The sequence below is a fragment of the Lonchura striata genome, chromosome 1, assembly GCF_050655825.1.
Source record: "Lonchura striata isolate lonStrDom1 chromosome 1, ASM5065582v1, whole genome shotgun sequence".
NCBI lineage: Eukaryota > Metazoa > Chordata > Aves > Passeriformes > Estrildidae > Lonchura > Lonchura striata.
This window is the reverse complement of record NC_140703.1, coordinates 62,912,755-62,930,879: the sequence shown is the minus strand read 5'-3', so window position 1 is coordinate 62,930,879 and position 18,125 is coordinate 62,912,755. Positions and strand designations below refer to the sequence as shown.

General features: G+C 36.5%; 1 protein-coding gene across 6 annotated transcripts in view; it reads left to right on the top strand.

Moving 5' to 3' along the window:
* ZC3H13 (zinc finger CCCH-type containing 13) overlaps positions 1–18,125 on the top strand; it is a 45,591-nt gene that overhangs the window by 13,217 nt on the left and 14,249 nt on the right. For 5 of the 6 annotated variants that reach the window (XM_077781397.2, XM_021528454.4, XM_085577370.1 and 2 more), the window contains 8 exons: positions 5,294–5,402; positions 7,449–7,588; positions 8,545–8,699; positions 10,012–10,209; positions 11,569–11,742; positions 14,471–14,781; positions 15,791–16,255; positions 17,134–17,316. In XM_077781397.2, coding sequence (XP_077637523.2) covers positions 5,294–5,402; positions 7,449–7,588; positions 8,545–8,699; positions 10,012–10,209; positions 11,569–11,742; positions 14,471–14,781; positions 15,791–16,255; positions 17,134–17,316 — 1,735 coding nt within the window. Of the gene's footprint in view, positions 1–3,417; positions 3,521–5,293; positions 5,403–7,448; positions 7,589–8,544; positions 8,700–10,011; positions 10,210–11,568; positions 11,743–14,470; positions 14,782–15,790; positions 16,256–17,133; positions 17,317–18,125 lie in introns of all 6 variants that reach the window. The other variant, XM_085577395.1, reaches the window with a different exon arrangement.

Sequence of the window (18,125 nt, the reverse complement as noted above, 5' to 3'; positions counted from 1 at the left end):
TTGCTGTTAATTTTTGTAAACTCTCAATCTTTTTACTGAAATGTGTTTCTTTTATTTTCTAATAGTTTGAATAAACTGTTCAGTTATTGAGTACATGGTTGGTGGGAAAATTTTTTTTTCCAACCGTCATTAAAAATTTGCTGTAACTTCTGTCCTGGTGCAACTCTAATTTTTATGTAATTCTTACTTTGGGTTAGTTAACTTTGCTTTTTATAGTGTTCTCTTAATGTAATAATAAAATATTCTTAAACAACTAAAACCCAAGTGAAAGTGAACTGGAAGCAACAATCTAAAGGAATTGGCGAATTAGTGTTGACCTATCAAAGAATTTTTTATAGATTAAGCACACAGCAGAGTAAAAAATGCTCTGCTTCAATCACATAAAATGGAAGACTGAGGAAACAGCTGAACTTTTGTTTTAGTTCCATGGAGGCAACTCTCAAAAAACAGGATATCAAAGAAAATGTTCTGGAACAAATAGCTGAAGAGGGACAGTCGTCAAGAGTTGCTTTGCAAAGAACCAGAAAATATCTAAAAGGACAGAAGACTCGAGTGACTGAACTGCTAAGAAAAATCTTGCTCCATCGGTGGAGCTGCTGTTATGGTGGAGATCTAATATGTGATGTTTCCATATTTTATTAAAGCTTTTGGGGTAACAGCAGAGCTTGATAAGAAAGCTTTGAAATCATGAAAGGTAGCTTGTTCCATAAGAAGTTTCATAATTTTGGTTAAAAATAAAAAAGAAGAGACTGATCAGAAACATTCCTGCAGACAATATCTGTGCTTCACCAGATTACTAGACTCAAACTTTGATGAAGGGTAGTGGTTAAGAGAGAACTGCCTGACATAGGTCAAACCTGTTGTGAAACAAGTCTTCTGAGGCATATGTATAGATAGTCAAAGAATAGAAGGTATAGTATTTTAGGTTTAGAAGCCAGCTAAGGGGAAAATTTTAGATTAATTTGAAATTGAATTACACAGAATGCTATTGTAATTAATTTAAAGAACTATTACTTTAAAGAATGTAGAAAAAAGTTGGACATCCCAAATGGCAAACTTTGCAGAAGATTGGAAAACAGTACTTGGGATTACTGAAGTCTGAGGAATGCCATGGGGGTTGGGAAAGATAGTTTTTGGCAGCACAATGGCAGATGAAACTTGGTGTTGGCAATGAAGAAAGTATTTAAAACAAAAAATGAATTAATTTTCTAAAAGTAACTGAAACCATGCAGTAGAAAAATAAGTTATTGTGGACAGCTCAATGAAACCATGTGTTCAAAGTGAAGTCACAGTTGTAGAAGCAAACATTCAGGTATATATATAAATGGAATAGAAAATTATTGATAATATGCTGTAGAAATTAATGGTCTAGTTTTATTTGAAATGCTGTTTGGTTGTCATCACATGTATGCAAGAAAATACAGTCAAAGGTCTTCTTGAAGTGGGCAAAGAGGTGAGAAATAAACTGGAGAGAAGAGAGGACATGGGATGAATGCATATAATGTATGTTTGAGAGAATGTAAGTTAGATGCGTCATATTCATACTTTATACCAGTAGAAAGAGTGGCAAATTTGAAAATGACGAGGGGAAATGCTATTTATGTTATATAAAACAAACCTACCTGGTTGCCAGGATAGACACACAAAACTGAATAGGTTCCACAAGAAGCTAAGACAGTATATAACTAGTATAAAATCTTTTCAGAAGAGATTTTTTATTCTTTGGAAACATAACTAGTACAATCTCTATGTATTTAGGAAGAAGCTTCCTATATTGACAGTTTATAGACTGTATCCCTTTTTATTTCTTCATGCTTTGTACTATTTGCAGAGACAATATGCTGTGCTATGTGGACACCTACATTGAACTCAGTTGTTTTTATGTTTCTTGGATTTGTGTTTGGAATTACTTAAGCACTTATGTTAGTGTATGAAGTATAATACAGATAATTAGGTGAGGTTCCTGCTGTTACTGTATTCAGTTGGAAATTTTTATTTTAAACAATATGAGAAGACAGTTACATTGGCGTGTATGAAGTCTTGCTAAAGTCTTAACCTGGAAGCTGTGTGTGATTTGGGAGAAACAGTGGGAGGAGCTTAATGTACATTTAGGAAGATTTTTGTAAGGAATGTGTATTGTTTGTTTCATATCTGTGGATTTTGTCACTGTAGCTTTTAACTATTTCCACTGGAAATAGGACTCAGCATTGTCCATTGTCTTCCATCTCTGAAATGGGAACAAATACCTCTTAATATCAGGGGAACTTCAGATTCATTTACTTACGTGTTTCTGTAGCATGGTAGTAGTCTGCACTATAAAGAATATATACCTAGAGCAAAGTAGTACTGTGCTTGCCCAAAAGGTTGTGGCTGTAATATGCATAGTTTACTGTAGGTTTAAAGGAATCTGTGCTTTGGAATGAGTTTATTTTGCTGCTGCATGTATGTGTGCAAGGTCAAAACCGAGATTTCTGCGATGTGAGAATTGTAGGTTCTCTTGTATTGTGTAAGTCTTCTATTCTTTCCATCGGTGTTGGCAAAGTAACACTTCTTGGCTAGAAGCATGTTTTACAGATTGGATGAGTCCTTTTGTGCTTGGCCAGGCTTTTCTGGCAGTAGTGGGAAATTTATTCAAGTAGACATCAAGTCTTGTGCTATAGAGTGCTGATCACATGAAACATAGAACTTCAACTTGAATAGACATTAAATTAAATAAAATCTCACAGAAGTCAGCCATAATGTCATACGTTTTTCCCTTTCTTATGTGGCATATCTCTAAACATCAACATGAAACTGTGAAAATCTATCCAATACCTGCTATGTTTAGCTGTGAGCATATACCTAAAAACACTGTAGACAAGGTCTACTAAATCATTGTTTCCTCTTAGGACAAGCTGCAATTTTTTTTTAGTGAATAAATATATAATTATGTAAGTGTAATGTTTCTAATGTAGTGAATGGCATTTTTTCAGATGCTGCAGATAAATAGTTAACAAGACTGAATATACAACATCTTCAGGTACAAGTGGCAGTCATGCTATTGGCCTTTAGGAACTGAATTTACTTTATTCTTGGCTTGTTTAAGGGAGAGACAAAAAAGGTCTGTAAAGGATATGAAGGAAATATTTCATTCCCATAGTATTAGGGAATCAACGGTGTTACAAGTGTAACAAATAAAAGGAACATGTTGAAGATTTTTTAGTGAGAAAAATTAGGTATGTGTTCTAGACCATCATAACTTAAATTCTTGATTAGCATGCCCCAGGAAAAATATACTCAATTTCTAAACTGATATTTGTTTCTCAAGATGCAATGTTGTCAAAATCTTTTTTTCTTGACAACTAAACAACATTAATGTAAAATACTCTGTTTGCCCTATAATCAGTATTTTATTTTGATAGCTGTTCTTGTTCTCAGTTCTTCTTTAGAAAAATGATTGTGCCACTACCGAATCTTTCCACTGAAAGGAGAAAATACAGGTTCTTTCAAGATGCTTGTATTGGCTTGTAAGTTTGAGGAGGTAGGCATGATACATACAGGTTGTGTAGTATTTTTAACATGGACTTTTAACATGGACTTTTTTAAATTGGACTTGAAGCATTGACTTGCTGCACGTTCTTTGATGACAAGGTATTTGATGCATTGTCTTTGGGAGATTTTTTAAAATCCGCATGGAGAGGTTGTCCTAGTGTTTGTATTTCAGTTTCCTAGTAAGAGCTAGTGTTGAATTAATAGAAACTAGTATTCATATTTAAGAAATTACAGTTTTGTTAGTTTATGTCATAGGACTTAGTTTAAGTATATGGCAGAAGTATACAGCTCGGTAGAACAGCTGTGGCCTTCATGGAGAGTGGGCTAGAAAAAATAAGAACAGTCTTCCAAAAGAAAAGAATGATTGAAGGGAATCTCATCAAATTTTCTTTTAAAGTAATTTGCCTTGGGGCATAGTAGAATTCTGGGCCTTAGATTGAATGTCTTTAGTACATGTTGAGACAATGGCTTAGTGGATGTAGACTTGTCTGGAGTTTATGTCAGCAACCAACATAACTCCGTAAGTTATGACCTTCTACATAATTTTAGAGATTTTCATCATTAAACTGGAGATAAGTTTCTAACATTGTTACTGAATAAAAAGGATTAGTTGAATTTTACTCATTTTTGAGTGACTGTCTGCAATTTTATTTTGTTTCCTTAATGTACTTCTAAGGTGATGTTAAGGTTTTAAATTAAGGTCTAAGTCTCAATAAAGAATAGCTAGTGAAATTCTCAGGCATCTCCTTTTCTTGGCGTTTCTCCCACATACCAACATGAAAGAATCCCCAGAAAAACAAAAGAGCTGAGAACAGATTTGCTGTTCTGGTTTCCTGTTTAATAAATTAATCGGAGATACTTCTAAGTTTGAATTTTCTTCTTTTGCTAGTAGTGAGGAAACTTTGTTCTGTATTCCACTTGAGTCCAGGTACATCATACTGAGAATGATGCTTCAGCAGATGCAGAGGTGTAACTATGTAGCTTTATACTGGAATTTAGCAAGGGCACAAGAGCAACACAGCATCAGTTGACTTGAAATTATTTTTTTTCTTGTAAGGCTAGTCTCTGGCTTTCCTTGGTGTTCACAGGACCATCCACCACATGGGAAAAGGGTGCTACTGCATTAGTTAGACTTGTCTTGCAGACAGTGAAAGTCAAACACAAAGCTGTCAATGGAACTTGATTCAATTGTGTTGCTTTAGGATTTTTTCCCCTTCTGCCAGCCAAGGGTCTCTGGGTTTATTTATTATCTCTTCCTCCCCTCTTCCTGTCCCCCCTCCCCCATTCTTTATCCTCTGGAGAGCTAAATGGTTCCACTTCTGGGACTCATCTGCCTTGCATATAAGTATTCTTATTTACAGCTGAGAATTCTTGCTCAAGCTGTTAAAATTATACTCTTTAAATGTTCATTAAACATCTGATCTTTAGAACTTAATATCTTCTTTTGGTGCCTATTTTAAACTTTATTCTCTGATATGTGCTTGACTCTTGCCCTGCCTTTAAGCCTTCCTGTTTTATGAACCCTTTCTTCTCTTTTCCTCATCTGCTATTTGCATTCTGATTATATGAAATTGCATTAGAGCATGTAGGCTGTGGAGTCTCTGCTTGTTTAGGAAGGTATTTGTTCAACAGGCTAAAGGGGAAAATGCTTTTTGTACTATGAAAAAACCCCAGCCAAAATACTATGTTAAATACACCTGCTTCTTCAGGCTTCTTTTAAAATAAAGTTGTTTACTCTAATGCGGCATTTTTCCCTTTATAGAAAGAGTCTTCACGAGGAAGACATAGAGAAAAGGAGGATATCAAAATTACAAAGGAGCGAACACCAGAAAGCGAAGAGGAAAATGGGGATTGGGAAACAAACAGAGAAGGTACGTATAAGGTATTGAAATGACACCTCAAAGAGCTGTGAGATTTCTGAACTGTGTGCCAAGTGGAGTGCTTCATGATTTACTTTATAAAGCAGAATACTTTTGTACAGTAGTCCTTAATTTTTTTTTTTTTGAGGAGAACTGACAAGTTACTGGAGTTGGACTGCTACAGTGGTTAAACAAACTAGCTTTAAAACCACAGGCTTTTTTTTTTTTTTTCTTTCCCCCCTCTTTTGACCACTTGGGCAACAAGGAATTTAGGTATATTCTACTCCATGGTGAATCCTTCACATTAAGGTCACTAGATGAATCCAAGTTGCATCTAAAGTAATTTTGGAGCTTGTCAGTCTGAGAAGATAGTGTAAATCCTTTGAAATCAAAAGTCAGCTGTTTTCGTTGCATAACTTGTAATGGTAAACTGTCACTAACAAGTTTCCATTAGAATAACAATAGTTGAAGGCGGACATCAGTGACATACTTATGTTCTAAAAATACTTGAAGAATGCTATGTGTCTTGCATTATATTTGTAGTCACTTCTGTATGAGTTGATGGATGGGAGTTTTTGGGTTTGGGGTTCTGTAGTACTTATTGGTGGTTTCATTATTGCTGAATCGCCACTGAACTCTGGTATTGCTGTAGTTTTCTAAGTGTCTATTTTTCAGAAGTAGTTACAACATTGCAAGAAAAAATGGCAGCTCTGATCTCATCTGAGGGAATTCACATATAATGAAGATATTTGCAATGAAGTTCACTGCAGGTTGTAGGATGGAGCTCCTTGGAAATGTCAATTAACTAGGGAGCTTTTCAATATAGCGTGTGTTAAAGTGTTGCAGGTCCTGTTTTGCTGTGTCTTAAGCACAATACATGGAGTGGATTTGGAATGGAAAAGTAGCCAATATATGTATTCACTAATTTAAAGGTTGGAACATAGAAACCACGAGGTCTATATAAAAATATGGAATGAATGTGTTAAGTCTTAGACACTGAGACTTTCATCTTGAGAACTCAGCTTTTTTTTGAAAATAGTGTCAATTGTTGGTATATGGATGAAGGAGAATTACTGTCTGTTAATTTCGACTGAGTGCTGTATAAGTAGATGGATAGGCTGAAAAGAACCTAAGCTATTGGGAACTGCACCTTTCTCTGTACTGTTCCCATGCATTCATGACACATGAAGGTAATTTGTAGACTGAATTTAGTTATTGCAAAACCTTTTATGTAGTTCCTGTATGTAGGAAGGGAGTGAAAGCTAATAACTTTTTAATGAAGTTGTCTTTTCTCTGACAGATATTTTTCTAAAATGCTTTTTGAGTATTAGACTTAAATAGCCATAAACAAAATTGATATAAACAGAGTGAATAAATTCAATTTTCAGTATGATTTCAGTTGCCAGGTTGGAAGCTTAAGATATTAACTGTCCATGACTTAATGAAAATATGAGAGAAATAGCACTTTCTCTAATGTGAAAAACAAACAGAGATAATGTTGTAAAACCAGATGTAAACTCTTGAAGTGTATGTTTATCCAATGAAAAGGTTCATGCAGAACTCTTATTTTAAAATCAACGTTTACATTAATTGTAATTAAGTCTATTAGTTGATTTGTAAGACACTGTATGAAATAAACCCCTCTAGTATCGTGCGTCACTACATGAATCTGTTTCATGTGACTTCCCCAGTTAAGTAGTGTTCCATATGTTTTCACTCTTTGTGAGGACACAGTGTTAATTCTTTTGTTATTTAAATATAAAGTGGTTTACTGTGTTTTCCTTGCTACCTCAGATGAATGTCCATGAAAGAAGTTAAGATGTTCTTTATAGTGAAGTTTAAGAGTTGAACTTCAGGTTGTATGGAACTAACTAGAATTACTTCATGTTTGCACACAGAATTCGAGAAGAAATTTGGCATTCATTCCTTGATCCATTCATGCAGTGCTTAAAGGTCATGGAAATATTTATGGTTGCCCTCTAGTATGCTAAATGTTATTGTTGTATTTTTCATCAGAAATTGTCTGTTAATCTATTTACTCTTTTTCTTCAAATAAAGACTCTGATAATGGAGATGTTAATTATGATTACGATCATGAGCTGTCTTTGGAAATGAAGCGCCAAAAGATTCAGAGAGAACTCATGAAATTGGAACAGGAAAACATGGAGAAACGAGAGGAAATAGTAATTAAAAAGGAGGTTTGTATTATGTAAATGTGAAATAAAAAAGACAAGTCATCAGCTGTTGTCCTGGTTTTTAAAAGTGTTAAGTTTTCTTTTACAGTTCTTTTGAAAGTTTTAAAGTTCTCATAAAACTTCTTTAGCCTTCTGATAATGTTTACATATTTGAGAGTCAGAGTTCCCACACAACTACATGTAAAAATAGAGTAGTTTACATATTTCTCTGTGGGTGGAGAAAAATGATTGATTGATCTTTGGACACTTCTAAAAATCAGGGCAACAATCAGCCACTTCATAGGGTTCTGTGAAGGGTTCTAATGGTTTAGAAGATTTAGTTTTTGGGCTACCAATGCACTATTGTGTTATGTGATAGTAAATAACTGGCACCTATGTAATTAGTATGTGACTTAAGTACTTGAAGTGAGTATGTGATCAGTCATCCAGCACAGTACCCAAGTTTTCTCCTTTTTGAAGTCAGCTATTAAATGAGTAGCATTTAATGCATTTTAGTGATACAAAACTAGTAAGATCTGTAACAGAGAAGATAGGTAAAAGAAAACGCAAGGCATTTCCCAACCTCATTTTCCAGCTTGCCTTGTAGTAACAGAATAGTGTGACAGAGAAAAAGCTGTAGGTTTTAGAAACTCTAAAATTTTGGGGAAGACTGAAAAAAAAACCCTCTTAGGATGTCTTTCTTTTCCAGACACATGTGAGTTAGTTAGCATACTTATTTTAAACCTTAAGTTACAGTTTTTGTAACGTATTACAGAATACATCACCTTCTCTTCCTCTACACTTTATCTGTTGTTTTCCTTTTACGCTGTTCTTTACAATGTGATGAGGTTGAAGTAGAGATGTACATGGCTCTCATACTCTGTCACTTGCTGAATTTACATGTTTGACACACATATCAGCATACAGTTACACTTTTGAGCATCAATATCTTACTGCTTTATTTTATTCTTACCCTCAAGATTTCTCCAGAGGTGGTTAGATCTAAATTATCACCATCACCACGGAAGTCCAGCAAATCTCCAAAACGAAGATCCAGTCCCAAATCATCATCTTCAGCTAGTAAGAAAGACAAGAAAGCATCTACTGTCTCTTCACCACTTTTGGAGCAGCAGAGGTCAGTATGTAGGTGCATCTTTCAAGAGAGTGCGAATAGGGAGCCACACATAACTGGAGTTTTCATAAATAATATTTTCCATTTTCCTTTGTTTCAGTGCCCTTGATTATATAAATTTAGGAGAAGATCTCTCAATTGTGCATTGTGAATCATCTTATGCAGATAATTGTCATATGGATGTAGTTTTCAATTGATTATTTTCATGGTTTACAAGCAGATCTTTTCTCTTTGGATCTCCAGAAGCTGTGTGAGATCATGAGAAAACAGAAACCATTGAAAAGTGGAAAACACTTTTGTTTTAAATGCTGCAGCTTGTGAGGCAGCCTCTCTAAATTGAAGTGTTTAAAATTTGACCATTCTTTTGGTGTTGTATATTACTGTTTAAGATATAATGTGTGGCTTTCAAGGCAGGGAATTTCTCAGAATTCAGGAGAGGATAAGAAGTGAGGGATGTGGAGGAGCAGGGAAGAATTAAGGATAAAATGCTTAAAAATCACAGCATTTTAACTGGATGCTGTGCCACCAAAGTCAATCTCCAAATCTGCTTCTAAAGTTCTTGCTGGCCACAAGACATTTTGAATTGTTGTTTGCAGCTTTTAGATAGGAAAGAAATTACTGCAGCAGTGTAACCAGACACACCTGTGTTTGGTAAAATCCCTATTTAACCTATTTGTTGAAATCCCCTTTAAAATAGGGGTGGAATGACCTTGTTTCTGCTGCAGGAATGGTACAGCATTTGCTGGTGTACTACTGACACATGCAGTGATACCTAGTTGATGGGATTTATCTTAGTGGTAAATTCTGTGGAAAATACATAGTATTTCATATTGTGAGGTACATACTCAAGAATGTTTAGATGCTTCATCCTGTCAGGTAGTTAACATTAAATTGAAAACATGAGTAGCTCAAGTAATTTTGTGTATGTGGTTGGGATATTGCATTGCAGAAATCGGAGTATAAATAGAAAAGGTACTGTATGGTTTTTGTCTTCTGATGTACACAGTTCATGTAACGGCATTTTATCTTTGAAAACTGGTTCTGTCTGAGCAAAAGCAATTCCTGGTTTTGTTCACTTCTGTAGGGAAAAAAGGCTGTAAATCAAGGAGCTCAACATAAATTTTTACCATCTCTTGTTTTTTCTGTCAAGTTCTCCTGTTGAATGGTGCTTGCTAAGGGAGTTGGTAAATCCCATCCTAAAAGCTTCAAGGCCTTTTATGTTATAACTTTCCTGTCAATGTCTGAGAAGTTACTGTATTAAATAGTTGTCAACTCTTCATTTTTATACCCTCCCGCCCTGTTAATTTTTCTCTAGGAGTTCTAAAAGTACCCAGAGTAAAAAGAAAGGTCCTCGTACCCCTAGCCCTCCTCCTCCAGTACAAGAGGAAACTCCCCTGGGGAAAAAACACAAAGAAAAACATAAAGCAAAAGAACGTTCAGAAGAAAAGACAAGGGACATGAAAGAGAGAGGGCGTGACTTTGAAAGGCACAAGGAAAAAAAAGAGAAGCAGAGGTAAGTTATGTTGCATTATGAGCTTTTAGCTGTAACCTCGCTTGAAAAATTATCTTCTATAGAGCACTGATTAACAAGGGTGGTATTACCTACTTTGCCAACAACCTTTTCAGTACTCAGTGAAGTATTTTCAGTGTATTATGTAGATGGGTCAATAGACTATAGCTAACAGATTGGTAGGTTTTAATTGCATAAATTTGTAAGTTTGTAAAATGCTCCTTTGAAAGCTTCATTACTTCTCAAGAATTTGGATCTTGAGAACCAGTGGAACAGATTGTTTGCCAAAATCTTTATTGAAGTCATTCACTGGTCTGAGTGTATGCTTTTCAGAAAAGTTGGCAGTGTGCATTTAAGTGCTCCCTAATCTTCAAGTAGGTTAAAGTATTTTTGAACTAATCAAAGACTACTGACATTTTGGAATTGCTTCACTTTTGCTTATATACATATTTATATATTAAAAAAAAATGGTAGGCTACTATAACTATTCCATTATTTCCTGGAGCATACATGTCCACTTAAGCTGAAAGATACATGATCTGTGTTTTTATGTCCTTTATTTTCTTGAAAGTCAGGTGCCTGTTGTTATTTTTTACTTTGTAACTGGCATAGCAGACTAAGAATTGGAAGAGCAGTCAATCATGTATTTTTAATTGATTAAATAAATTCAACCATACTTACTTGAAAGTATTTTATTTTCCTCATGATTGCACACTCCATTACTGGAAGGAAGTTGCAAGCAGTAGAAAGGAATATTCTAGATAGTGCTGAAAGCATCAAGACAGTACTTATCACTGTGCTATAACCAGGTATTGCTGTGGTGACTAGTCTTATATTTCACTGTTGGATTTTTGTCTTTTTTTTCCCTACATAATAAAAAATGAAGTTGTAATGTCGAATCTCTATGAGGTACAGTCAGTGAAATAGTTGAAGGTTTTGGCAGATTACTTTCATTCACTTACTACTGGGATTAGCCTGTGAAAATGTGTCTGAGCTTGAAGCTGATTAAATAAAGTTCTGATATTACAGAATTTTTTTAATAAGGTAGCAAAATATTTCTACATTGGTAAGAATTCTGTTTTACCACCTCATGAAATGTTAGGTTAAATTTCAATAAGGTTTTTTTTGGTTTTAGCATGTTTTAAAGTCCAGTGTAGCAAGAAATATAGTGCATATCTTGCATTCTTGAGTTTTGCTAATTTAAGGTAATTTAATATGTTAAATAATAGGTGGAACAAATGACTGTATAACATGGCTCTTGATATGGTAATCACAGGTTCTGTCTTGGAGGTGTCTGTAGTGTCTTAGAAATCTGCTAATGCTGTCTTAGCTTTGTTAAACAAGCTGCTGTTCGTTTCCCAGGGATCCATCTGAAAGCTCCCGTAGACAGAAACGGTCTCCTAGTCCTGCAGATCACTCTGGCAGTAATTCTTCCCCTTCCAGGGAGTACTCACCACCTGCTGCAAGGCGAAAGCAAACCTCCCGAGCTCCAGCCAAGTCAGCCACTCACAAACCTAATTTCTCACCCTCTCGCAGGTGGGAGGTCAATTCTGTGGATTGTATTTCTTTTAGTAGTTCTGGTTTTGAAACTTCCTCTCTTGGTTTGACTACTTGTTTATGTGCCTGTTGTGAATGTGTGTGCCTCAAACACTTGAGCTCTGAGATTTTTTGGTTTTTGTAATGTTACTACATGGAAGGTGTCTGTCATGTCAAGAACACAAATCACGGTAAAAGTTTCCATTTATCAGTTCCTCTCAAATGTTTTGCCTTCAGGTAGAACTTCAAAAGTCTGATATGAGATACAGTGAGTCTGTGAGCCTTCAGGAACTTGCTTCCTCCCTAACTTTCTCCTTTTTAAAAAGTGGAATATAGGAAATTATTTTACCTTTGAGATAGAAAACAGGCAGAGTTTCTCTTTTCTGGAATGGGTAAAGTGATACACAGGTTCTGGTTCTGCACATCTTTCTTGAGAAGCAGTTACAGCTGGTTAAACAATGCTGTACAAAGCTTCTTGCAGGAAGTTTTAGGGAAGTTATCGGATCTGTTAGTTCTTGGGGCTTTGAAAAAAAATGTTTTACAACCCATTAAAAATGGAGTAGGCTCCTTATTTTGGCCTGAATGAGTGTAAGCTCAGATTTAGAATGGCAGTGCTAAATACTACTGTAGTCCCATGTTTGTATAATGGAGAGCAAAGCATCCTTATTTTCTGCACCTCTGTTGAAGGCTGGGGGAAACAAAATAAAACCCATCCATTCAGCAATCCAAAGAGTTGTAAGCAAACTGATTGGCTTTTGTGGTGACTTGGTTCAGCTGGAACAGCACTGGATTGTTTTATGTGACTGATGGACATTCTTGCTATATTGGATTCTTCAAAGGGAAGAGAGTTCTTCCTGGAGGAGTAGTACTGAGACTGCAAAATATCTCTTCTGTACTCTTTTATCTGTTTTTCAACTTACTCCAGTGTCCTGGTTTCAGCTGGGGTAGAGTTAATTTTCTTCCTAGTAGCTACTGCAGTGCTGTGTTTTGGATTTAACATAAGAATAATATTGATAACACACTGATGTTTTAATAATGATTACCACAGTTTCCCACACCCTGCCAGCGAGCAGGTGCAGCAAAAATCCTGGGAGGGAGCATGGCCAGGACAGCTGACCTGAACTGGTCAAAAAGATATTCCATACCATAGAACATCATGTTCAGTGTATAAATGGGGGGAGTTGGCCAGGAACATCCAATTGCTGCTCAGGGATGGGCTGGGCATCAGTTGAGGTGAGCAAATATGTTGTGCATCACCGTTTTTCCTGGTTTTCTTCTTTTTCTCTCTCTTTTTATCTCCCTTTTGATTGCTATTATTGTTACCATCATGATTATATTTAACTTTATTTCAGTTTTGAAACTGTTCTTATCTCAACCCACAGGCTTTATTTTTTCCCATTCTTCTCCCCACCCTGCTGGGGTTGGGTGGGGGAGTGAGCAAGCAGCTGTGTGGCACTTAGTTGCTGTCTGGGATTAAAGCACGACATCTAATATTTTGCTCATCACTGCCTGCTTGTACCAAATGTTGTGCAAGGGAATGTTAAGCAGAGAAGATAAATGGGCCTTCTGCTAGAAGCAGGGAAGGGTATTTGAAATATTTTGTCTCCATACTATTGAAAGCCTTCATGCAAGCCAATCTTGGTAACTCTGTGTCTCAAAATAATTATTTCACAGGGAAAAATAAATGTAGTCTTAGTTTAAAGACATGAAAGTCTTAAAGTCATTAAAGTTTTTCTGATTCTGTCAGTCATATCTAGCCCTGCCAGAATTTTACGTTGACTGCTTTGGAAATTTGACTACTAATTCCAAGTTATCTGCTTAATTTGCATATGAGTTGTCATCTTAGAGGGATGCAGACTACTTGTTTCCTCAGGAAAAGTGAGATTTTTGAAGATATGTTGTCCGAGTGTGGCTTCTTAACTCCCACTCTTCTCCTTGTCATCTCTGGAGTTTTGTGAAGTGGAAGAGAGTTGGAGTTAAGGACAGTATATATTTCATGAGAAGAGATTCTTGCAGGTTACTTCAATGCTGATAAAGGGAAAAGTACCCCACTACTGAGCCTAAAGATGTGAAGTGTGCTTTTGTCCACATTAGTCATATTATGAGGAAATTTTATGAGGAAATCATATTATGAGGAAGTTTTCCATGTTTGTGTAAATATTCATGTTGGCTAACATCCTACATAGGTATATGTATGGTTTTTCTGGATCTAAGAACTGTTTAAAGATCAATCCTTACCATAAAAGGTATTTAAACATGTATAAGGAGGAGACACTGTTGCTTTGTAAAAAAAATTCAATGCTGCTGTAAACAAAAAGTTTTAGTTATACCTTGTAAAAATAATCTGTATAATTTTATTATGAACTCTAAAAATTATTTTATATTAAAGAAAACAATGGTTCTCATTTGGGAATGGAAAAGAAGATAATGATTTTTTTCTGACTCCTCCTTCCCCTACATTCTGGTAGCTGTGTAATACAATTTTGATTGGACAGACTTTTCCTGGGCACTAAATAAATAATAATCATTCAAAGATAAACATATTTTGAAAACATACTCTTGGCACCCTGGAGGGAAGCCAAGTTTGATGTTTTATAGAAACAGCACGTATTTTCAGCAGTCAGAGAGTAGAGAATACAAAAATTATTTTAATTGCTTTTTTGTATGGTATGTCAAGAACCTTTCAAGTCAAATTATTACATGTGCCTGTTTTAACTCTTCCTCGCAGGTCTGCTTCTCCATCAGGTCAGCATCATTCTCCCATATCCTCCAGGCATCACTCTTCATCCTCGCAGTCAGGCTCGTCTGTTCAAAGACATTCTCCTTCCCCACACCGCAAAAGAACTCCTTCTCCATCCTATCAAAGGACAGCTTCCCCGCCTGCAAGGCGGTCATCTTCCCCCTATCCCCCACACTCTTCCTCTCCACCTCAAAGGAAACGAAGTCCTTCGAGACACCGATCTCCTGGAAGAGACAAGGGAAGACATGATCGTGATCGGACTTCACAGTCTCATGACAGGCGCCACGAAAGGCGGGATGGTATGAATGAAAATAGCACTTCAGAATCGTTTTTATTTGTTTGCAAATTGCATTTGGAAACTTGATTTTCAAATTCTGGCATTGTGTGCACCCATCCCAGTGCCTAGGGATTGAAGAAAATATTGGCTGTGTTTACTCTGGCTGTGCTGGTGGTGCTCTTTGCAAGGTACTGCGTGTAATAACGTACCCCTGCAGAACTGCTTATGTAGGCTCAACTGATTGTAAAGGTGCTTGTAGGTATCTGTGTAGGTGTTCCTTGTGTAATGCAATGGTGGTGTCAGTAGGAAAGTGATTTTCATGGCAGGCTACACCTAAGTAACTATTACTCTTTTCTGTGAGGTACCCAATTCCAGTCCCCACTGATTGCTTTCTACTGTCTTTGTAATTGACATTAAGTGAGATGTGTGCAAAGAAGGAGTCATTCCCTCTGTTTGGGTAATATGTGATGAGCAAACATGCTGTTTGCCTCGAGAGACAGATTAGACGAGTGCATTTGTTGGCTCTATATTAGACTAGCTGTAAACTTGCCTTCCTGTAGTAGTAATATTATAAATACATAATAGAAAAAACCCAAAACAAACCAGACCCCCAAACTCAAACCAGTAGATTTTGGCAGAGCACTGGGGCCTTACAAATGGTCTAAATATATCATAAATGTTTTGGAAGTGTCTGTGTGTGTGTGTGTTTGTGTGTGTAGAAAATAAGAGGAATCTATGATTGAAGGAGTGATGATCCTGCCTTAAAATTATTGGAGTGCACTTGCTCTTTAGTATGTTTCACATTTATTCTTATTATTCTTACTGTGTTTTGAATAGGTGGATATCTGTAGAGATTGATATTTAGAATAAGACTGTTAAAACTTACTAAATGTATAGATAGATAACCCAGCATGATCTTGTCATGCTTATATGTTAATTTTGATTCATACTTTGCGTTTGTTATTTTAGTACTAATTGTTTGCTTGCTCAGATTAAGCCAGGTATATAACATTCTTTTGAACGTTCTGCAGAAACAAGAGGGAAAAGAGAAAAAGAAAGAGAAACAAGAGATGATCGTGATTATGACCAAGAGCAGAGTACCTCCAGGGACCACAGGGATGACAGAGAGTCTCGTGATGGAAGAGATCGGAGGGACACGAGAGACACCAGAGATCGGCGGGAGCCACGGGAATCCAGAGATACTCGAGACTCCAGAGACACCCGGGATTATAGCAGGGATGCCAAAGACAGTCGTGACCAGAGAGACTCGCGCTCCACACGAGACTCCCATGACTACAGAGACAGAGAGAGTCGTGATGCCCATAAAAAGGATGACCAGTATCAGGACGACTTGCGCAGCTATGGAAGATCCCATGGCAGAGAGGAGAGCTCTCGTGCTGAAACAAGGAATGACTCCAGAAGTGACTCCAGAAATGAGAGCAGAAGTGACAGAATTGGCAGAAGTCGAGGCAGAGGTCCAGAATTATCTGACAAAGGTATTACATAGTTTAAAAGTCCATGTGTCCCTATTATTGAAGATTGAGTATTTGCATTCCTACTGCCTTGTTTGATATTTGATATGCAAGTGCTGTCAAGTAGTTCATGCTTTTAAAGCTTGAATTCTGTTCAGTTCTGTTGTCGTTAAGCCTAACCCTTACCTCACTCCATTTAATGTTAATGCAGGTTTTCCCATTGGCTACAAACACAAGAGGCTGATACGTAGTGGAAAATTCATAGAGGGTAGTGCATCTCAGTGCACTGGGCAGCAGGTTTCTTAAGCTCTTTCAAAAACAAGTGCATGTCTTAGGTCCTGAAAACCATCTCTCATACACACTCACCTCTCCCTGCCTCACCACCCTGCCCCATCTGATTTCCAAAAAGTGTGATTTTATTCTTTAAAATTATTTCTGAAGTCTGATGCATTAATAATAATAAATAACAAAAACTTTTAATAATCTGTAATTTATTTTGCTTTTTCAGGCTTGTGACATTTTCATTAGGGAAATTATGTACAGTTTCTACAGGGAGAATGATCTCTGCTTTCTCTGCCTGTTCTTGCTACACTGTTAGGTTACAGCCTATTCAGAACAGTTGTGAACTGACTGATATTTGGACTGATACTTCTAGTCAGGACACCTTGTACTATGACCAGGGCATGAAGATTTAGAAAGTCTTGATTTTGCAGTTTGCAAATAATAACTTTAAACAATTAAAACATACGAAATTTGAGTTGTTGGTTAAGTAGAGTTTGATGGTACAATAATAAGTCAGCTAATTCAAATTTATTAGATGTTAATACATCAGTTGGTATAAAATATCAATGGATTTCCTTACGTGTGGAAGCTCATGTTTTGTGTTGCTACATCTTCATTAGGAAGTCGGGGGACTAGAGGATCCCAAGCTGATGGTCACAGCAGTAGTGGAAACTACCACGACAGCTGGGACTCGAGGAATAGCTATGCTGATCGGGATCGCTATGACAGTCGGGATCAAGCAAGGGATTCCTCCTTTGAAAGAAGACATAGTGAACGGGATAGGCGTGACAACAGAGAAAGAGGTATTTTAATGTCTGGTTTTACTCATACATCTGTAGTCAAATGTGTAAGTATGAATGTGTGTTTCCCTCATTTCTACCTTGTTCTGCCCCCACACTGATTCATAAATAGTTCCTCTGACACCACACACTGACTACTACTCCTATCTTTGATATAACTTCTGTTGAAATACCTTTCATTGGTATTATGTGCATGAATGCTGTCACCTTTTCTCCAGCCCTGTGGCTAAGTTTTGGCATCTTCTGTGTTTATTCCTCCAAGTGTTATTTAAACAAACTAAACTTCAAGGGATTTCATTGTACAACTTCATTGTAAAATGTTTTTGCCTCCTCCTCCTCTTCATGGTTTGTAAGCCTGTTAAGCTGAGAGTCATGATTGCATTTCATTACTGATTCTGTTTGCCTGTGTAGAAACATTATGCTTTTGCTCTATAAATTGCTTGAGTGTGTTTTGGGGAAGGCCTAAACTAGATTGACAATTATGGACTACTTGCTACTAAAGTAAATGGCAGTTTAAATTTATGCTTAATTCAAATATTTATTGTCTGGGGAGTTTAATAGTGATGAGTGCTTTGCTATTGTCAATAATTATTAACTAAGCATTGATACAGATACCAATGATAATGAAAACTGTATGCAAGACTTATTTTGACATAATATGCAAGATGTCAGACTTCTGTACCAGAAAGTTCACTGTGTTGGCTTGAAGGAGCTTAATACCAGCTTACACTCTGGAATATATTTGTATTGCTCACCAATTAAGAGAATAGGCGAAGTCAGGGAAATGAAAATAGTGTGAAAATTAAAAGTGG